Raw genomic sequence first — 22,028 nt, forward strand, 5'->3', positions numbered from 1 at the left:
GAACTGAAGGGCATTAGGAGGACTTGGGAGCCGCTGGGCAGAAGACATCAAAGCAGGCCTCTACTGATAAATACTGTGGGACTGGTAAGTAGATAATGGTATGCAACAGGGAAAGCGTCGGGGTTTTCTCATAACAGATAGGCCTAAGGCAGATCCTAGAGCATTGAATCAAAGTTTGGAGCTTAAACTTTTCCCCATGTTGGTACAGCAACAGAACAGATCCCACTTTCTGGGAACCATTGGGTTCCCCCCCATTCTCTGACTGTGTCTTCGTGGTTGAGAATGAGTCAAGAAGAGAAAGGTCTCAGGTCTTGCATTCGGTTTGGATTTCTAAAGCTAATTCCTAGCAGCCCCACAGATTTCCTGTGTGATCTGGGGAATATTGCTTTGTCTCTCTAAGTTCCCTTAATAGCTCCATGTTCACATAGATTGTTTATTTAGATAGCCTGTTTTAAAGAGTAGGACATAAAATATTAGGGCTTTATGGTCCCTCTGTGTAGGCACATGTGCATGTCCGATCTTTAACCTCTTTGTGCTGTGGCAATGCAAATGATTACAGCAAATGAACCAGCTGGTTCAGCATTGTGGACTCGGGTTTCCTACATCCTGGGGCAGTGCCTCATTACAGGATGGTTTTTCACTGCTCCGGAGGCTGTTTAGTGGCATGTCTCCAAAGGGAGCTATTGAGATTGAGGCCAGTGGTTTCCAGATAATGTATCTGGGCTGTGGAGCTCATCGCTCTCGTGAGTGATTTCATAATTCTCTGCAGGGACTGTAGATGCCTTTACAGTTGGGGGGGGGGGGGAAGGCGGCAATCCGTGAGTTTTCAGTAAACCCTTCAGGTAGACATGGTGACCTTGAATCCAAACCAGAAGGCAGTGAGGATCACTGGAGCAAGGTGTGGCTGGGGAGCAGTGTTTCATCTCTGACTTTTTTGGAAGATGCTGCGTGGAATGGAAGAGTGTGTTTGCCCTTCCTTTCTGAAGAACGCCGGTTGCGAGGGTGGTGGGATATCGGAGAGAGAGGCACAAGACTCTGCTCTGAAGTAGGGGGAAGAAATCCCAATTTAGATATTCCACATCCTTTGAGTGCCCAAGTCCCTGGGCTACTGTATTCTGAACAATTCTTTCTTCATCTCTCATTTCGTTATGAAACTTCTCACGTGTCTTCTTTCCGTTCAGTATTAAGTTAAAATCCTGAAGTGTGTTGCAATATCTCATTGTTGATCAGCTCTGCTAGGACTAAGGAGGTTTTCTGACCTGGACATTTAGGTTCTGTGCTTTGAATCAGCTCTTACAAAGCTGCGAATAGAGCTTGACTAAGGTTTTTCTGATACATTATTTTTTCACCAAAATAATGCATCTTCAGAGAGATCAAAACAGTTCACAACTGTAGACTGAGTTTGGCAAATATCTTTAGACCCTCTACAATTAAAAAATAAAATCTTGCTAAATTTCAACACTTTCAAAAGTGTTTAAAAGTCTTAAACGTTAAATTTTAAAGAAATTTCTAACGTGATTGTTCTGAAAGTTTTAAAAATATTTGAAGTTTCATAACGTTGTTTCAGGATTAATGAGATGTTTGATATGATCCAAACATATTTTTAGTTTCATTGATCTGTTAGTGTATTTTAGGTTTTGTTGTTGGAAAAATACAAGTGTGTTCATTTCAGATTGACCTACACTACTGCTACTTATTATCATCATCATCATCATCATCATCCAGGTTTGCTAGTGAGGCAAAAGAACAAATTACATGCACTTCTGCAAAGTTAGGATAGTGCCTTAATTTCAAATATGCCTTCCAAATAGGGAATAGATCGGGGTTTTCAGCTTGTGCCTGTATCTAATGCCTGCCTCCAAAGGAGGGCTAGTTTGCAAGGTGTTTGTATAATTTAAGGCTAAGTGGATGTGTGCGCTGAGCTCAGTGAGTATGGCACAGTGAAGCAAGGTCAAACCCAAGCAACAGAGACAAAGTTCTTGCTGTCTTATGCAGATTGAAGAGTTTCTGCTACCAGCAAGCTGCTAGGAAATACAGTTCCATATTTGTGGAGTGGGAAGTTGTGCAGCGTCTGAACTTTTAGATGGGTAACATCATGAGAATATACTGTTTGGCTTTTGCTTTTGTCATTTACTTTCTGTAAGGCCCAGATAGCCAGACCTTCTAACAAAGTTAGTTACTTCAAAGGTCCCACTAGTTTCCTCCCCATGAGGAAAGAACATGAACCTAGTAGAAAAACCACAAACCAGCCTCCACCTAACCAAGTGCTAATTTCAGGGAAAGCGTCTTGCAGTCCTATATAATGCAATTACAGACACTAAAATGTTGTAAAAACCCATTCCCTGAAGCCCAAATGCTCGCAGAGCCATCTGGCAAAAACCTCATACAAAGGACTGATGAAAATGTAAGACAGAGAAGAGCCCTCTCTGATTCTTTTTTTAATACATAGAGTTTCAACCGTCGCTGCTGTGAAACACGTATTTGCAAAATTAGGCAGTGGAAGCAGAGAATGCCAACTCAGCACTGTGCGTGTGAGGACCCATCTTCCTGTCAGTATCCATCTTACGTAGCAGAATGGTATTTAACTACTCCAAAAAGGAATAAATTACAGTAGTCATGGTCAGAAATAGATACATGGAGGAAAAAAAAAACAAACAAGCACTACTGGAGGACAAAGCAACAAGCATACCTGAGTGCCCCAGCGTCAGTCATGCTCTGCAGAGCCATCAGGGTAAGAGACAGCGGAAATGGATACTCACAGAACTCCACCAGCAGGTACTTAGTTTCCTTCAGTGCTCTGTCAAAGTTGCTCTTTTTCAGCAGAAGTACACTGTTCTCCTTTTTTATTTTGGGGAGTTTGGCTTTCTTTAGCTTTGTTTCATTTGGGCTTATGCTGTCTGCTGCCAGGAAGCCTGTGAGAAACAATAATGGCAGAAAGAAAACCTGGTGTGTCTTCATCTTGCCCTGCCTTTATCCAGTTACTGAGAAAGAAAGAAGCAAAGGAGCACTAAGCAGCAGGGTTTGCTGCCCAAATGGCTGCTGTTCTGTCAGCCAAACTAAGAGGCTGATAAGGTTGATAACGGAGTCTACCACCAGTGGAGCCAACTGCGTCTTTCCACGGGAAGATTAATGTAGTTAATTACTTCCCCATCTTTAGCAGTGTTTAGAAAAAAAGTATCTGTGGGGAAGGTGAGTTTACTGTTTCTGTAAATAATCAGAAGCCCGGGGAGAGGGTGAGAGAGCACAGGAGGAAACACTTGCCTGCGGAAGCACCAGTCGATTCATAGTGCTCTTCTCTAATTAGACAGCCTGCTCTTGTCACGGTTACCCAGCACAGAGCTGCAGACAAAACAGTCAGTGAGGTACTTGGGAAAGTATTTGAGGGCTGCTCCTCTGCTTAATATTTGGTTGTCTGTTGCACTTACAGAGCTACTTACTATGGATCTGATTCAGAGCATGCTGAAGCCAAGGAAAAACTCTCATTGCTTTGCATATGTAATTTTAACGTCTGCTTTTTTTCAGTACCTTGTCTGTGAGGCTTCTATCTCTGCTTAAGTGCCAAGTTGTAGCTCAAGTAAGATACTACTTTGTGGGTTAAACCAGAAGATTTTGCCATTGATTTTCAGTGGTAGCATAATTTCAGGCAGCTAAAATCTGTACAGTAAACTGAAGGTACCAAATGTACTATTTCATCCTTAGGATAGCTATCAACTGTGTCTGTGAACTATGAGGCCTCCCTAGCTAATCTTTTCAGAACATGTTAAGAAATATCTTACAGAAAGATTAAGGCAACACCATTTACTAAGAAATGTAAATATCTGCCAGTCTGTAATTGTAGCAGAAACATCTTAGACCCTTAAACTGTGCTGAAGTTTTTGAACTGTACACCCAAAGCTTTGGCCTCTCTAGAGGGGACCAGGTGGTTGTTTCGTTGGCACATGCAAGGACAGAGCTGACTTGGACAGATGGGTCCAGATTAGTAGAACCAAACTGATACTTAAAGGAATTGCCTCCAATAATGACTCTTCGTTCCTCTTGAGGAGCAGTAATTGCTGCTTTGCTCCTTCACACCCTTACACTAAAGGATGAAAAATCTGGTATCAGGAGGGTACTGCTAAAAGGAAGGAGTGTTTGTAATGGTGGTTGATGTGGTAGCCTCTATTTTGTTGGGGGTGAAGGATCTCGGGTGGCAGATTGCTTCAATTTAGGTTGTTTTCGTGCCTGGTGTGAGTGAGGCTGGGTTTCAAGTGAACTCTTTGCTATCAGTCTCAAAGGCTTTGGGTTGTAATGCACCTTGAGACGTGTTCTATTAGCACTTGTACAGGGTGCCTAATGAAATCAGAGGGAGCTGTGTATTCAGGCTGCTTGTAAGATAAGATCACATGTAAATACAGATGCAGCAATCAGGTACTGAAGGGTAAAAAAAAAAAAAAAAAAAAAAAAAAAAAGATAAGTCTCCTGTTTGACTTTGCGGTCTTTTTCTCTTCGTAACAGGCTCTTTTCCAAAGATGTCTTTCAAGTAACATCACAGGAGGGTTAAAAAGCATCTTTCAGAAGAACAGGGAGGAACAAGGCCTGTTTGATCTGAACAGGCCATGTTGTAAGCTCAGAACACAGCCTAAGGCTCCCAGAGCACAGGTAGGATGACAAAACCATTTGCTTAGAGAGATGGTTTTCCCCCGTCTGCCACTGAAACAAACAGCAGTCAACTCAGATCCCTCCTGGAAACCTCCTACCAGGGAATAAGCACCATTTTGGAAAGGGTTTCTAACCTCTGTGTCCTGGAAGGAAACTGGAGTAAGAGGAGGATCATACAGCTGTCAGTCCTGCCAGGACAGATTTGCAATGAGGAATGGAGTGGGATTTAGCAGAACTGAACAGAAAAGTGAAACTGATGGAGTGTGATGTTTTCTCTTAGGCATACAGCAGATTAGGTCACATTTCTGCACATTTCTTCATCTGTGCTAACTAGTTCTGCCTCTTTCATTTTGTGCTTTACAGTTTGAGAGCTATGGAAAATCTGCCTTCTGCAGAAGTCACGGGCCAGTCAGCAGGAATTGCTGGATGCAGGATGAATACAATTCTTGGGCCTTCTGCTTTGTTACCACTCACACCCTGGAAATTGTTGTGTGGTCGAGAGCCATTGACACATGCCCCACGTGTGAGCACCTTCTGTTTGCATTTCTCTGTTTTACCTCACAAATACAGTGATTTTAGAGTGATGTCAGTTACTGTTATTTATTGGCATTGAATACTTTAAGCTGTCACTGCATCTACACTTGCAATACTTAATGCAAAGGTGAAAGTAACTGTGTAGTATCCCCTGTGAGATACGTACATGCTGTTGGCTGTTAAACAAGGAGAAGGTTGCGGCACAGAAAGATTCAAAAGCAAAGCTGGCTCCATTGAATTGAGGGGAAAATTCCCTTAGATTTAATGTGGTGGGTAGCTTCTTAAGGCCTTGATTACACTCAAAACAAGTTTGTCAGAAGATTCTGCATGTATGAGTAAAGATCTAATTTTCTTGACTTCCAAGGCTGGGCTTTAAATAACTGCAGTATCATCCATTCTGTCTCTTACACATCTACCTGTATGTTCTGTAGGAAAGGCTAGGAGAAGCTGGAAGCACTGGAACTTTCTTTGCAAGTTTTTTTTTTTACAACATGTATCTTTTTCAAAGTTGCACATTTCAGCTGAAGTGCAAAGCAAATGGAAGGCTCTGGCATTTCACCTTTGCTAGCCCAGTATTTATTTTGTGTTTATTCCATGCCTCCCGTGAAAACAGAACTCACAAGGAAATAAATCAGAGATTCCCCAGTTTTATTGGTGCCTAAGCTCAGTGTGAATCGCCATCTAGTGTATATTTAAGACATAGCATAATTACAGAGACCATTTTAAATCAAGGGGATAAACAAAGTGTCCTCAAAACACTTCCTAACTAGTGGCATTTTATTTCTGTAAGCAGGCAAAGTAAAATGTAAAATTTACAGGAATCAAGAGATAGATATTTAGAAAAGGACTGGCAAATGAAAGTTTAGAGAGGAGATATGAGATTCATTCATCAGCTGACAAAGTAGACGACAAAGATTATAAGGAAAAAACAGTGCACAATCTCTTTGCCAGAAAAGGAGGAACACTCACTTTAAGAATCACATAAAATAATGGGGAAAAACAGGAAGGCACACAACCAACCTATTTATTCAAGCTGGTTTGCATTAATTTATCCAACATCACAAACTAGACAGCATCCAATACCTGGCTGTTTTTAAATGCATTTTCTTTCATTTCAGATGACTGATTCCTGTAGGTGTGCATCTGACTTCTTCCCCACTGTCTGATAAAACATCATTTATCATGAGAACATTTCTTAAATCATGGATTCCTCAGTGTTTGTGGATTCTCAGGTCGCCTTGCAGATTATTCCATGGATGCAACAGGCTTCTTACATCTCAGATTATTTCCCATTATGACTCTATAAACCAGTGTAGAAAGGAACTGCCAGAATATTTCAGCTTTGCAAGTGATACCTTAAATGAGTGGTCGCAACTGGAAAAGGTAGTATTTTTCTTTTACTTCATAGACATAGAACAAATCTCTGATTATACAAATCAGTTTTCCTGATGAATACTGGATAATATTAGCTGCAGAGTAGAATGCACTATTTTATTCTCTTTGTCAGAAATACAGGTATCACTTTAAGAGACTAGTTGCCAGGGATGATTTGTTTAGTCTGGAGTTATTTTAGATTGAAATTAAACCTTTTAAGGATTGTCGTCTTATTTTAATATCTTCTGTTGCATTCTAGGATGGAAGATGACCAGCAAATCCAGCTTTTTGATGGGCAAATGATGAGGGAGAGGAGGTGAAGCGGAGCTTTGAAGAATTGGGATTTCTGTCTAGGAAAACAGCTAATATGCTCTCTGAAGCATGTGGTTTGCAGAGAGGAGACAGTTATAGCAGTTCTGCCTCGTGTTCCTGAATGGTGGCTACTGAATGTAGCCTGTATGCGAACAGGTGTGTAACCTTACTGATCTTGTGGATGCAGAAAGAAAATAAATTGAAGTTACAAAAAATATGTGAAATTAATGTGAAAAACAAGTAAACAGGAATATACTGCTGTGCCCTGTACAATTCAGCTTTTTCGTAGGAGAATTGGCAGCACCCACACAGGAACCAAAGCGACATTGTACTAGGTGCGGAACAGACATGGTCCAGTTAAACGGCATCCTCAGTTGAAGCCAGTGAAGGTTGAATGGTTACGATCTAAGGCCAGATTTGACAGATACATTATCAGTGTGGACAGTTTTATTGCAGTAACTTATACGACTAGACTGGTTAATAATTCAATACAGTATTTTTTTGCTCTGCTGTTACAGTTTTGCAAATTCTTAGGAAGAATTTGACCCATTGCATTTTTAGACTGCTAAACATCCATGATAGAACAACTCAGCATCAACAGGGACATGATCAAGTGTTTTTGTCCCACTTTTAAGCTCTGTGATTCTTGCAGGTTTTAAGTGGGGCTAAGACTCAGGGAATCCAATTCTATTGTATCCAAGATTTTCTGGACTACGATGTGAGAATATCATTCCATATCTCAGTGCCTCAGTTTCTCAATTGTAAAATTTGGTAGGCACCTCTGAAGGTGCAAGGAGACAGAAATCAATCTGTAGGTCAAGTCTATTGAAATCCTTGGGAAAAGGAGGTATAGAAATGCATTAAATTGATTTTGTTTTTTCCCCTCCACCTGAAAATGTGATTTCAGTCACATTGTACTCAATATCCAAACTTACGTTTGTTCACATTACAACGTGAATCCAAGCTTGAGGGATATGTTGACGGAGCAATGTATGTAAGCTACCTGACCTCAATCTATTTATCCCATATCAAAGGTATTAATTCCTCACTGAAATTAATAATGGCTTTATTCCAGATGTAAATGTAATCCAAATGCTTGTCTTATTTATATACTTAAGGGGATGATAATCTCAACACTTCCTTCCAGAGTCATAAATCATGAAGGAAGTGCTCAAAAAAACACTTTAAATCTAGATCTTACTCATGATGTAGATACCTTTAATATGGATGACACAAAACTCAACATTAGTGTTGCAGGGTTTGGAGGTCTTTTGGAGCCAGATGATTCCAGGTCATTCCTAGGCCACAAATTCACCCAAGCTCTGCCTTCAAACATGAGTTATACTTTACTTCTGTTTCTCAAAGAATAAGTTTTTAGCAAGTAGCTCAGCTTTTCTATGGCTGGGGTCATGTCCTGTGAACATAATAAAGAGAGATGGTCAATTTTCTAAATTGCTTGTTGCTTTTTTCCAGGAATTCTCTTTATTCCAGGAACATCCCGATTATCAGCCAAAGACATCTTATACTGACTCCAGGCTTCGAAGGCCAAGTGCATCATTACCAATGATACACTGGCACCTGCAGTGGAATCTGTCATGCCTGACTGCCAGTTTCTGAAAAGCAAACTAATTGTAGCCAAAGGGAGCAGAGATGGGTGGCTGAACCTCAAAGAATTCTTTGCTTGAGTATCCAGCTCTTTTACCATCATCCCTGTCAGGTGAAGGAAGCTATATCAGTCAGGTGACATGGCTAGTTTTAGGATTAATTTCGAAAATACAAATTAGTTATATTTTTGCATCCTTCTGCCAACTTGCTGTAATCACTGCATTAAGTACAAATCCCTCCAACACACTTTTTGGGAGCTGTATTCAGGTCTTTCAGCTTCTCCTTACTCAGCAGCCTGACAGCTTTCAAAAGCTCTCTGCTTCTGCTGTGATCACAAGACAAGCACAGAGTACTAATCTTGCAGTTGTTTTGTGCTTGTCTTCTAGAGCGCAGCCTAATGGCTCTTGAATTCAATGAGAAGATACCGATTGCCAGCTCTCGGTGCTCAGCTAACATGGCATCAGTTATTTCTTCCCTTGACTATCTTGGTAGCCCAGGCAATCTGAATTGTTCATCAGTCTCTTGAACATAAATGGTATAATATGTGTCTAAGACCACCTCACCTGGCATAATAGCCTGAATATGGCCCCCATTGACTTCAGACTGGGAGACGGTATGTGTTGAGGCAGAAGCTTTTTTTGCATCTACCTGCTGTTCTGTAACAAGCACCTTGAGTGCCCTTGCCAAATAGTCGTAGACAAAGTCACTGGAATATGCTGTAGGTGCTCGCATCTTGAAAGTTATGGCATACAGAATACACTTGGGACTAGCAAAATGTGCTCACTAACTCTTACCTGTGGTATGTGATTGTCCTGGTTTTGGCTGGGATAGAGTTAATTTTCTTCCTAGTAGCTGGTATAGTGCTGTGTTTTGGATTTAGGATGAGAATAGTGTTGATAACAGACTGATGTTTTAGTTGTTGCTAAGTAGTGCTTATACCAGTCAAGGACTTTTCAGCTTCCCATGATCTCCCCGATGCACAAGAAGCTGGGAAGGGGCACGGCCAGGACAGCTGACCCAGACTGGCCAAAGGGCTATTCCATACCATAGGATGTCATGCTCAGTATATAAACTGGGGGAGTTGGCCAAGGGGCATTGATTGCTGCTCAGGGATGGGCTGGGCATTGGGCAGCGGGTGGTGAGCAATTGCATTGTGCTTCACTTCTTTTGTATATTCTTTTATCTTTATTACTATTCTTATTATTGTTATTATTGTTGTTGTTACTATTAATACTATTATAATGATTTTCTCTTCCTCTGCTGTTCTATTAAACTGTCTTTATCTCAGCCCATGGGTTTTACTTTTTCCCCCCCCCTTGATTCTCTCCCCCATCCCATTGGGAGGGGAGGGTGAGCAAGTGGCTGTGTGGTGCTTAGTTGCTGACTGGGGTTAAACCACAACAGTGATGCAACTATTTATTTAGTGAGATCATATAGTTTTTGGGCCATTTTATTTCCTAAACTTTAAAAAATACTGCTTCCTTTGTGGAAAAAATACACGTGGTAACTGTCATATACTATTTCTTCTGAAGGGTGACATCTGCTGACCATAAATGTGTCAAGACAAGGAGTCAAGACCCAATGCTGATCTATTTTACTAGGGGAGGTACAGACACTCCAAAAATGGTTGTGCACTCCCACAGCAGTTATGGCATCGGATGTGCAACCAGTGGCCGGTATACCTTGCACTTGCTCCCAGTGTCCTGATTAAGTGACATGATCACAATTAAATTGAAAATGTGACCATAAAAACTTCAGTAAATGTAGGCATTTCATGAGTGTAGGATGTTGCTTCTTCCTCACCTTTCCCCTCTCACAGTGAAACCCTCATTATTAAAAGCTTCTTGAAGACTCATTTGAGATCATCACACAGTGTTTGGTTGCTCAGAGGGCTGACTGTGGAGTAACAAAAAGGATAGCAGCCTTATAGCAAAACCAGATAAAGTCAAGTGCTTTAGTATTATGTAAACCTTCCTTGAGAACCAAAACAACCTTGGACCATAGCATTATACCCTAAAAGTTACAGTTCAGTTTGAATTTCCCAAGGCATTCTGAGTTGGAAGTTGGTGGTATAGAGTCCACAGAAGTAATTTAGTTAGTTTCCTAGAGAAATAAGCTGTGATTTAGCTGATGTCTCTAATCCACAAGGTGGGGAAAGCCTACTCCAAGTGATCTGTTCTGTTTTTGATCTAGGTCCAGATTCTGCAACTCAAGCCAAGGATGTTCTGCACTGTTCAGGAGAAAAGCAAATGCTGGAAATGTTAAACAGGAGGGAATGAAGGGAAATAAGAGAATGTTTGAGATTCTCTTCAGCTCTTACAAACTTTCTAAAGAGCCCCACTTGCTAACACTTCATCTTCTAATGGAAGCCTCCTGCCCTTTCCTTTAATTATGCTGTGACCTGTGCCTGAGTCTCTCACACTATATGAAGCATTTTTTTTCATCTCTGCTTTATCATCAGGTACTGGATGATCTTGACTTCTTCAGGTATAATGTGCAATACCTCTGATACTGACTGCGTAAAGTAAGCTTGGAGCAGTGTTTTTGTACCATGGATCTGTGGATCATGTCTCTTTGTACACAATAAGCCACAGTTTTTAAACCAGCCGTTATTGCAGAGGTAAGCGTAACATTTTATACTGTGAGTTTTATTTCCATTTTGCATAAATGAAGCAACCAAGCTGGGCTCCAGTGCATAGGTACCCACTGCTCTGTAGCAGCAGGGACAATAATTCCCACATCCCAAGCAATCATCCCTCCCTTTGGTGCCCAGTAAGCTAGAGGAACAAGTGTTTTCCCTCCTGGTTACGCCATGTGCCATGGCTACAGTGTAGAGGAGATGTGGTGGAAGATGCAGGATAAAAAGAACTTGGGATCACTGCTGTCTTATCCCATACTTAGCTTAAAGCTCACTTCAGGTATGGACTTCCAGCTACTTAGGGCTCAGGGTGAGCATTGGCCAGTAATTAGAGTATAGCATAGACCTGAATCAGGGCACTGTTATCCTGAATTTTCAATGAGTTGCCAGAATGTCTATTCCTCCTCTCTGCCATTTCACAAAACCAGTCAGCTGGCCTATTCTCCTCAATGTTGGCCCCTTGTGTGGAGAGGAGACCCAGACTTCCTCAAGAATAAAATTGGAAAAGCTTTGGTCTAGACCACTATTGTCACTTAGCCTTGAGCCTGGGACACAATCACCTTGGGAAGCAGAAAACAATCTTAATTGGGACTGCTACTCTCAGTGGTCATTCATTTACGTGAGTGATTTTTGTTGGACAGAAAGTACTGTATTTTCTACAGCAGTGGGACTGACTGGTGCAGCCACTCTGCAGTCAGGATTCATAGTCACTAATCCATTCTCATTCTCTGTGTTGAATGTATGTTGTGTTTTTATGGTTTTCATTTTGCAGACATTTGAGCACATAAGTTGTTACTCACCTGCACATTTACAAGGTCAGACCCACCATTACATTTTCTTTTCAACAAAAAAATTTTTCTAGACTCTCTCAAGATACGCCATCACTGCCTTTTGCAGTGCTCCCACTGCCTACCACATGCTGGTCCAACGTGATTTGAGCCGGTACTGCACATCTGTCTGGTGCAGGGGTAGCAGAGAGAGGCTGGGATATAATGCTGTGACAGCTCTGGCTGTTCCTTATGTTGCTTAATTTTTTTCAATTAAAGGAAATCTAATTAGCAAAATTTACTCTCAGAAAAGAAAGTTATGTTCTGAAATATAAGAATAACTAGTCATACCTTAGGCCATTCAGGCTTCAGGAATGGGTCTTGAAAAGACAGCACGGAGGAAGCAAGTGAGATTTTTCTCAATCCTGAAGTGATGGCGAAGTGGAAAATCCAGACAGGGATGGATATCTATGAAGGTTATGGCCAGACTGAAACAGTACATTTGCATTAATTCTTGCAGTATGCCCTTTCAAAGGTAACAATGAGGCACAATGTGCTTGATAAATCAGTGGAAAAGGTGAGAATCATTTAAGTGAATTTTTTTAAAAAGAGTCTATAATTATGATGATATAATTCCAAAATTCCCCAATACTTTAATGTTTATAGGAAATACTATGACTACAGAGTGTCAGCCCCTGGCAGAAACCATGCCAGAGATTACCTCAGATCAAATAACTTGTAGCAGATGCCTTCATCATCTTTACTTAAAAGGCAAAACTAAAAAAAAAAATAATTTTCTCTGGGTATCAATTTGGCCTGTCTGAGGTTTTAATGAAAAGTATTAAATCGGTTCACATCCCAGACTTCTCTGTAAGTGAACGTTAACGAAGCTATTAAGAGTCAGATTTCAGGCATTCTCTCCTCTTACCCTTGATATGGTCCCAAATTAATTGTCCTGTTATTGAAATAAGATCTGTAATAATTTCACATCTGCTGTCTTGCAAATTCAAGTATTTGCAGAAGAACCCACTTGCTCAGACTGAGCGCAAGCAACCTCTTTCCACAGGGATGACCTGAAATGCCTCTCAACTCCTCTTCTGTGTGCTGGAGAACCAGTGCTTTAGCCCTGATTCAGCCCTTATCACGACAAAGTCATGAAGAGGTGTCATGCCTAATACAAACAATAATAAAGTCTACAAGATGTTGCACAAATTAAAAAAAAAAAATCTATTATGCAGGTGACAATATGTGCCAATATGAAAGGAATGGAAATTAAACCTGGCTCTTTGGGAAAAGCTGTTCCCCCTTATGATGTGCAGGTATGTTGATACGTCACATCTGAGCTCAGCTGCAGTTGTGGGTACAAGAGTAAGGGAATGCTGTCTGTGTCCCTTTTCTGTCCTGCACTGTGCTGTAACAGATATTTCACTGAGCTAATCAAAGCAATAATGATACGTCCTTTCTGCAGATCATAGATGACCATGGGGCTATTCTGCCTGCAGGAGAAGGCCACATTGCTGTCCAGGTTCAACCAACGCGACCATTCTGTCTGTTCTCTTGAGTAGTTGGTAAGCCTGAGTTGGTCTGTCTGTGCCTGCTGAGAAGCCCAAGAGAGACCCAGGGCAAAGTTCTGTTGACTTATCCAAGGAGCAGAATTTCATCCAGGATCTTCACAAGGTCTCACCAGGTTGCTTGAGGGCCTTGAGCCCTATCAGTACATTGTTCTGCTATTCCAGGGGCAGACTGACTGGCAGAGTGTAACTTCAAGATGCAACATGAACCAGGGGGTACCTTGTTCCAGACGTGTACATAGCGGTTGGCATGGGCTTCACATTGAGTGCATCACTCCTTTCCCTTCTGTACCACTCCTATCCTTGGTTAATGATAAAAGAAGGAAGCCCATAAAGGCTACTCTAATATGTCGAAAGCTCAGGGAGACTTTCCAGAGAGCACAGGTATCTTATTCCCTCATACCACTGTCAGAGGTACCCACAGATTCATCTTTTAATTCTTTAAAAGTTACACATTCCAGCATGCACGTATCTCTGGTGTCAGAGAAACCCTTTGTACAGTTCCCTGTCACACAGACGATGTGCACAAGATCAACAGCACAAAGACAAGCTACAGCACAAAGACAAGCTACAGCACAAAACCCTCAAGTGTAGAGGATCATATGGCTTTGTGGAAGTGGCATACATAATCAAACATTACTATTCAAATGGGAATGCTTTACCCACTGAAAGCAGAACAGGCTTAAAAAATGTGTCAGAAGAATTGCCGTTTTGGTTCAGGTCAAAGTCCATCTAAGCTAGTATTCTCTCTGTGGTGGTGCTGAGTTGTAGTATATACTTAAGAAAACAACTAAAATCAGGCAAATATATTCTCCACTGCATTTGAACTATCCTGTTGAATAAGCTTTGGGGAATCTATCTATATGTTTAATCCTCTTCTGAACCCCCATATTTGGATATTTGTAGCATCCTCAAACAGCAACTTGGACAAAGTAACTGCTCATTATGTGATAAAAAAGTTTTGGTTCAGTACTATTACTTCAGTTTTTCGTTACGTCTTCTGTTGTCAAGGTGTTTTTCCTGTGTAATGTAGACCTGATAGATCAATGTAGATAATGAAGTTTTTCCTGTAGGTCACCTCATTTGTGTTTTGGTCTTGAAGATTAAGGGTAAAAAGGAGGTTATTGTGGCAACCCCCTGCAATGATAAGTCATTTCTCTGAAGAGGATGGGTTATACATTGTAGTAATTTGCTGTGGTGGATGGCCATTTGATAAAGCACGGCCCTTTTTCCCTAGAACATGAATCCATACATACATAAATGCTCTTTTTCACCTGTCAAATATTTCCACCACAAAACTGCTAATTAATGTGGCTCTGTTTTTTTTTAATTGAAGACATAAAATAGTATTGAACATACTCATTTTGAGAACAACTTAAAAAATTGTCTTGATCATTTTTAGCACCACTGCAAAGTAAATGCATTAAATTTCACTAACAGTCAGATACATTTTTTTAAATGTTTGTTGTCAGAATAATCCAGAGAAAACTGCTGCCTCTGTGTGTGGAAATTTTTATGTCACTGGGGACAGAGGGATTATGGATAAAGAAGGATATGTCTGTTTTTTGTTGGAAGAGCTGACAATATAATTAATTCTTCTGGGTAAGTCAGTTACTTTTAGATTTGCTCATTTGCCTGTTAAAATTCAATCTGGAAAGACCAATTGAATGGCTAGCTTGCTACGGCTGTCATATCTGCATTTTCTCCTAGGTATTGTGTTGGCCCATTTGAAGTCGAAAGTGCATTAATACAACACCCTGCAGCCTCAGACTCAGCTGTTGTCAGCAGTCCTGATCCAATTCACAGGGAGGTAAAAAGGAAAAAAAATACATAGAAAGAAATGCACTTTATTCTAAGCATCAAGTTCCCTATATGTATTAGGCTTCCTTGGAATCAAACATGTTGCAGATTTTTAAAATTAAAACGGGTTAAAAAAAACCCTTGACCCAGAGCACTAGGAGAACATATGGAAAAACAAGCTACAGAAAAAAAGGAGATAACACTCATATGGCTTGAGGATGTGTGGTATTAGAACCACTTTTGCCATTGACTTACAAATTTTCAGAAGGGAGAAGATGCAAGTAATTAAGAATGAGGAATGGGAGAGAGAAGGGACAGATCCGGGAGCTTACAAAGGTTTAATTTTTTTACTGGAATTAGTATAAATAGCTTCCTTTAAAAAAAAGTGTAACTACAACATTTTGATAACTGCAAATAGATGAGAAATTAATAAAAATAATCTTTGTCCTGTAGTGGGTATCAGCAGTGAAGTGATACTGTCTCTCAAAAACTATCACTGTAACATTCCCAAATTCTTTCTGAGTGGAAGGAGAAAGACATATTCTTTAACTACTTCTCTTCATCTTGGTGAATTTGTGATCTACTTAAATGGTTAAAGTGGCGGAGAAGAGATGATACAAAGTGCTTTAGGTTAAGGTCCAAGTTATGCCCAATTAACAACAGCGTAAATGATTACAAGAAAAAAGTTACTCCACAGAAAGAATTGTGCTGCCTGGTTTGTTTTGTGCTATGTTTTGTTCTCATTACTTCAAAAGAAGTAAATAATAAAGTACAAAGGGTTTCACTCCAAATCCTTTTTGACAAGACCATCCAGGTTTCACCTCTCCAGATAAAGGCTAATCTTTACAGTGCCTCGTTTGAGAAACACGTGTCCTGAAAGCCGAATGAAGAGGATGTACCCCAGCCAGCTCTCAATCTATACTGTCCACAGCAAACAGGTCAGGAAAATATTGTTTGTCTGAATCCTAGTGTTGCTGATCACTGAGATGGTACTAAATCAGGAAAAATAATTACTGATTCTTGCAGCAGTTCAGAGGATTTTGCCACTACTGGATCTTTTTCTCAATTTTCTTACCTCTAAGTTTGCAGGTGAAAAAGTGCTAAAAACCATCGAAGGCTCTCACAGCAAAACTTTGCAGACCTTTTTTTAGACCACTAGGGAATCCTGGATTTAAAATGTTTTTCATCTTGCCAGTCTTGAATACCATTTCCAATCTTCAATACTGTTTCTGAATGTTCTTTCTCTCCTCTTTTCTTTACAGGCTATTGTGTAGATTTTGTCATTGCAATGCTCTGAAATCTGTAGATTATAGCTAAATCATAGAATTAGAGCAGACTAAGAAATGAGAAATATCTTATTATGTTATTAAAAAGAATAATCAAAATGATTAGGCTTTTCTGTTAAAGGAATGAAAGTGGATCCATTGGTTTTTAGCATTAACAGCATAGGTCACAACCTCAAAGAGGATGTATTTAGGGAATAGTTAAAAGACCATTTTTCACCAGTAAAGCCTTTTTAGATTAATTTTTTCCACCAGGTCCTGTTAGTAGAGTTCTAATTTAAAATGTAAGTACCATCTAAATAAGTTTTTGCTCTATAATCCTGATTCTGAAGTGGGTGGCAATTAGGGACATCATAACATTTAATTCTATATCCATGTCCTATGATGCTTTATCAGGAGCAAATGATATCCTATAGGATTATTTACAGCTGGTCAGTATTTCTCTACCACAGTCTCCATGTAGCATGGAGAACACCGTGAATTACTGTTTTCACAAAGTATCTGTTCTGGGGGGAAAATCTGCATCCAGCTTTTTTTTATGCTGTCAGATATCTCTGAAAAGATTAAGTTGTGCAAGTTCTAAGTATTTGAGTTCATCCACCCCATAGGTAAATTAAATATTACTGTAAAAGCTCCTGCTAAGGAATAAGGAAATGATTCCACTGTTAAATAAGTTGCTTTTTCTTGGGGAATAAAATTTGAAGAAAACTGAGATCCATGCATCAGATGTAAAGATAAGTGGTTACAGTTGAAGACACAGGGCAAGAGGTAAATGAATACAAAACAAACTTCAAAACCTGGAACAAAGGGCAAAACTTTGCAGCTTCACCCAGGCCACAGAAATTCCACATGGAAAAGAATTTAATCAAGAGTTTACCTATAATTTTGTTCCTAGTTTGTGGATAGCTTCATCCATTGTAAGAATAGAAAAGAAAATTAACCTGTATTTCAACAGTCACTCACTTAACCTTGTATTGAGTTTAGTAACTTGTGTTTAGTGGTTGAAAAAGGAAAATCAATAGATGGCCCCAGGTTTTAGAACCATCATAGGCCTCCAGGACTCCACTGGCTCCTGCTCTGCCTGCGGGCTCTTCCAGACACGAGCCAGGTTTTTTTTTTCCCTGTTTGATAATCTTCATGTGCACTTACGAGAAGCCTCTAAATAGCATTAAAATTGAGCACAGTTCTTTAAGCAATCTTCTAGACTGCTGAAAATAATCATAATAATAATAATATAAAAAGAGAGAAAGAAAAAAAGAAGGGTAGCAACGGAAAGGAAGAATGTAATTGGACTTGAGAGCTTTTAGGATCATTATGGTGAGTACAGATGGAAGAGGGCATTTACAGCGAGCAAATGTAGAAGTGTCTAAATCAAATTTGGGGACCTACATATGGGATTACTGAAGTGAAGGTTCTTGGGATACATGTGGTGAATGGATATATCAGTCAGCCACTGTTCAAGCTAAAGCAGTGAGAATCTTGATGGAAGTAGTCTGGAAATATTCTTCGTCTCCATGTGAAGGAAAAAGAATAAAGAATCGGCTACTGAATGCTTTGGTGTAAGAACCAGTAACCTTCTTAAAATGCAAACAATAACATCTGATGTTGTGTTTGACTACGGAGAGTTGTGGGCAATTAGCAGCCCCAAAGAACACATCAAGAATCTATAAGAATCAGCTGAGCTACAGACAAGATGCCAGATCAGTACAGTACATGAAGTCCTTAAAAAGCTGGTGGTAAAAAATATAAGCAAGGAGGATGGGGAACTTCACATTTCATTGAACTGTTAAAAACATCAGTTTGGCTGTGACTAGCCTAAGTGACTTCAATTAATAACTCAGTCACATTCATAACTGAATTGTCTTTGAATAATCTCAGTTTCTTCTTTTGTTGTTGTTGTTGCAGGATTCATAGCAACAATTCTGCAAATTTTCTTATATAGTCTACAGCATCTGCGTACATCATCTTCTGCCATGAAGTTCTTGTTTAAATTAAAGACTCTAAAATCCTTGTGGACTCTGAAGCCTCCTAATAGGGCGTTTCACGGACCCCCCAGGCTGCTTGCTTCTGATGTATATTCACAGTATGAGTCTGTCAGGCGGGGCGAACAGGAAATACCGAAGTACTTTAACTTTGCAAGTGACGTACTGGACAAATGGTCTGAGATTGAAAAGGTAGATGATCTTTTGTTGTGCAGATGAGATTCTTTAATTTGAAATTTCATTTGAAGTAAGTTGGGGTTTTTTCTTTATCAAAAAAATCAGTTGCCAAAACCAATTTGCGTTAGGAGATTATACAAAATCTCGTTCTTTCTTGCTTTATTTTAAAAGTGTCTCTGACCCTTGGTGCTCCCTTTGTAGGTAGAAAAGGCAATGGTAAGTCCCTTTTGTCTTTGATTTAGCCTCGGAATGGCTGTGCTTGTTCCTTCTGCATACTATAATGTTAGATAGTCACATCATAAAGATATAGGTAACATAACAATAACATTGCATGCTCGGGAATATTCTCCCACAAATGTTTAATTGCCTTGCTCTAAAGTGGATTCTGTATTTATCCAGATGTACTGTAGTTAGAGACCACTTAACTCCTCTCTTCCTGAGCAATCAGACTAGAAAGAGTCCTGGTATACCATGTTGTCCTGTTGTTTTATTTTGTTCTCTGCCTGTGCTGCTTCTGTTTAACAGTATTCCACAACTCCCTCCAGAATATCAGGAGTATTATGTGAAGTATTTCATGTTATCTGTTATTTTTTATATTTATTAATTTATTAATTTATTAATATTAATGCTCAATGTAAGGCTTAAACTGAAATAGGATCCAGACGAGGACTTGAGTCTGGAGACAATTGGGCTGGTAAACAGCTCAGGTTCAGAAAAGGAGAATTTATTGGGAAAATCTGAGCTTGATCCATAGCAAATCTCGATCCATTAAGGACAAGGGAAAAATAATAGCTTATATGCCAGTTGTGAAATACTCAGATCTTCCATAATTTGCAGATATTTGTGCATTATAATTTCATGGTCTTTCAGAAGAAAATGTTTTGGTTTTGAATCCCTGTGTTTTGTAGGCTGGAAAGAGATCATCAAACCCTGCCTTTTGGTGGATAAATGGAAAAGGAGAAGAAGTGAAGTGGAGCTTTGAGGAGCTGGGGTTCTTGTCTCGGAAAGTGGCCAATGTGCTGACTAAAGTATGCGGACTGCAGAAAGGGGACAGAATTGTTGTGATCCTGCCGCGAGTCCCAGAATGGTGGCTGGTGAATGTCGCTTGCATGCGAGCAGGTCAGTGAGCATATCTGAGACTGGTAAAACTGGTTAATGCAAATCAGTTGAGAGGATCAACAATTTATATGGTTTATAAAGGAAAAGTAATGTAGTAATGTAGTGAGCGGCCTAGCTACCAATTACGCAGGCAGTCCTGAAGGATTTGCACTAGGTGCCATAGGACAGGTGGCCTGTGCAGCAGGAATGAAGATGACAGAAGGCAGGGAGGAGCCATGGAAGTCACCAGACAGGTCCACGTTTCATTCCTTACAGGAGAGAACAAGCAGCTGTGTTACTCCACTATAACTGTTTGGCTTGGGAATGCCAGGGCAAATTTATCTCAGAGGTCAGTTTGGGAATGGTTAATAGTTTAGCTTCTTAGAAACAATGTAAAAAATGCCATCCCAAACTAATTTTATTGCTCTTCCAGGAATTGTCTTAATTCCAGGAATATCCCAATTATCAGCCAAAGACATATTATATCGACTCCAGGCATCAAAGGCCACATGCATCGTTACCGATGACACACTGGCTCCTGCCGTGGACTCAGTGGCATCTGAGTGTCAGTTTCTGAAAACCAAGCTAATCGTGTCCAAAGGCAGTAGGGAGGGATGGCTGAACTTCACTGACCTGTACAAGTGAGTATGAGTTAGCGACACTGCAGTCATGATGCAGAAAGCAGACCTGTTTTCCACAAGTGCTCATTTACAAGTATTTATCGACTACAAATACTCATCAAATGCCAACATTAAAGTGTTAATCATCACTGCTTGATTGCTGATCCACATCAGAGTTGTTTACTAACAGTGGTCTTGTTCTGGGAAGTTTCTATCCTGTTCTTCTTAAGGGGAAGTCTCTGAGGAAATGTAACTCCACATTATTTTAATCTAATTTGGTGAAAAGCTGCTGTGAAGCTTATTTGGGGTAGATGTTCTGTGATATGCAATACTTCATTACATTCTGAAGCCTGGGTAAAGTAACCATTGAAGTCACAATTGCATTCTCTGTTTTAAAGAAACCAATCTGCTGACCATTCCTGCGTCAAAACAAGGATTCAAGACTCAATGTGCATCTTCTTTACCAGTGGAACCACAGGTTCTCCAAAGATGACTGAACATTCCCAGGGTAGTCTTGGCTTCAGACCCCTTTTAAGTGAAAGGTATGAAATGTTTGAGCCTGGTTGAACATGGGATAATTGAAACTGCATAGTAGAACTGATGAAAAATTACTGAATAAGAAATACCAATGTACAGCCCCAGTCCTTCTCCCTCTGAAATCGGATTAGAAACTCCAGCAGATTTCTAGGGAGTAGAGTCACCCCCAGTGTTTCCATTTTTCAATGAACATCTCTTATGCTTTCTTTAGGGTGGTTCAAAGGGCAGCCATCAGCTGGGAATACTTCAGCACAAAAAAACAAGAGATGCCATGCTGTTTGGACTGCAGAAAGCTTTGTGACATGTGTAGATGAGCAAAGGCAGAGTTTATGTTGGTTGCACAGATCACCTTGGTCCCTCAGCAGCCTTAGAACTGAAACACCTGGTGTCCAACACAGCATCCATGAATGCTGCTGCTTCAGCCTTATCTTCCTGCCTAGTGGAAAGTCACTTTATTGAAATTCAGACTCCTCTCTTTCCCTTACTCTATCCTATGTTATGACTGTCATCATATATGTATGATATACATATGTATATGTTTATATATATTTATGCAAGCATATAATTGGGTGCCCTGTTATCCTAGAGCTAGCTCATAAAATAAACTTATTTGGAGTGCCCATGTATCTTGTCAGAAACCTTGGCCTTGTTGGTTTTTTTGGTTTTCTTTGTGGTTTGGGTTTGTTTTTTTTAAGCAAGAATTTTTCATTATTTTTTCATTTCTTTCTGCTCTATCAGGTACTGGTTGGATGTGACTCCCTCAGACGTGATATGGAGCACAGCAGACACAGGATGGATAGTAGCTTCACTGGCATCTGTTTTTGATCCCTGGGTTTTTGGATCGTGCATCTTTATACATAAGCTACCACGGACTGAATCAGCAGCCATCCTAAATGTAAGGAAAAACTCATGGAGATGTGTTAATCTTCAGAAAGGGCACAAAAAAATAATTCTTAACAGCATCCATAGATTTCATGAGGGTTGTGTCCATAGTTGTGTTCGAGATGCTGTATCTGTTGCGTAAAGTCCCTATTTGCATTTTTAATGTACACAGAAGGGGTCAAACCTGCAGTTCATTCATACATTTTGTTC

The 22,028-nt window shown here is 40.1% G+C and overlaps 2 protein-coding genes and 1 pseudogene across 2 annotated transcripts in view; 2 read left to right on the top strand and 1 right to left on the bottom strand.

Moving 5' to 3' along the window:
- The window catches only part of PDILT (protein disulfide isomerase like, testis expressed), a 28,415-nt gene extending 25,379 nt beyond the window's left edge, over positions 1-3,036 (bottom strand). The window contains exon 1 of the mRNA XM_009467734.2: positions 2,760-3,036. Within this exon, the coding sequence (XP_009466009.1) occupies positions 2,760-2,958 (199 nt within the window). The 5' untranslated portion in view covers positions 2,959-3,036. The remainder of the gene's footprint in view (positions 1-2,759) is intronic.
- On the top strand, positions 1-16,513 carry LOC104015181 (acyl-coenzyme A synthetase ACSM4, mitochondrial-like; annotated as a pseudogene).
- Positions 16,020-22,028, top strand: part of LOC104015040 (acyl-coenzyme A synthetase ACSM4, mitochondrial) — a 12,549-nt gene continuing 6,540 nt past the window's right edge. The window contains exons 1-6 of the mRNA XM_009467736.2: positions 16,020-16,177; positions 18,428-18,696; positions 19,590-19,800; positions 20,213-20,420; positions 20,798-20,941; positions 21,675-21,831. Of these exons, the coding sequence (XP_009466011.1) occupies positions 18,496-18,696; positions 19,590-19,800; positions 20,213-20,420; positions 20,798-20,941; positions 21,675-21,831 (921 nt within the window). The 5' untranslated portion in view covers positions 16,020-16,177; positions 18,428-18,495. The remainder of the gene's footprint in view (positions 16,178-18,427; positions 18,697-19,589; positions 19,801-20,212; positions 20,421-20,797; positions 20,942-21,674; positions 21,832-22,028) is intronic.

Source organism: Nipponia nippon, unplaced genomic scaffold (genome assembly GCF_047370975.1).
Source record: "Nipponia nippon isolate SJK-2023a ecotype South Korea unplaced genomic scaffold, ASM4737097v1 scaffold_5, whole genome shotgun sequence".
NCBI lineage: Eukaryota > Metazoa > Chordata > Aves > Pelecaniformes > Threskiornithidae > Nipponia > Nipponia nippon.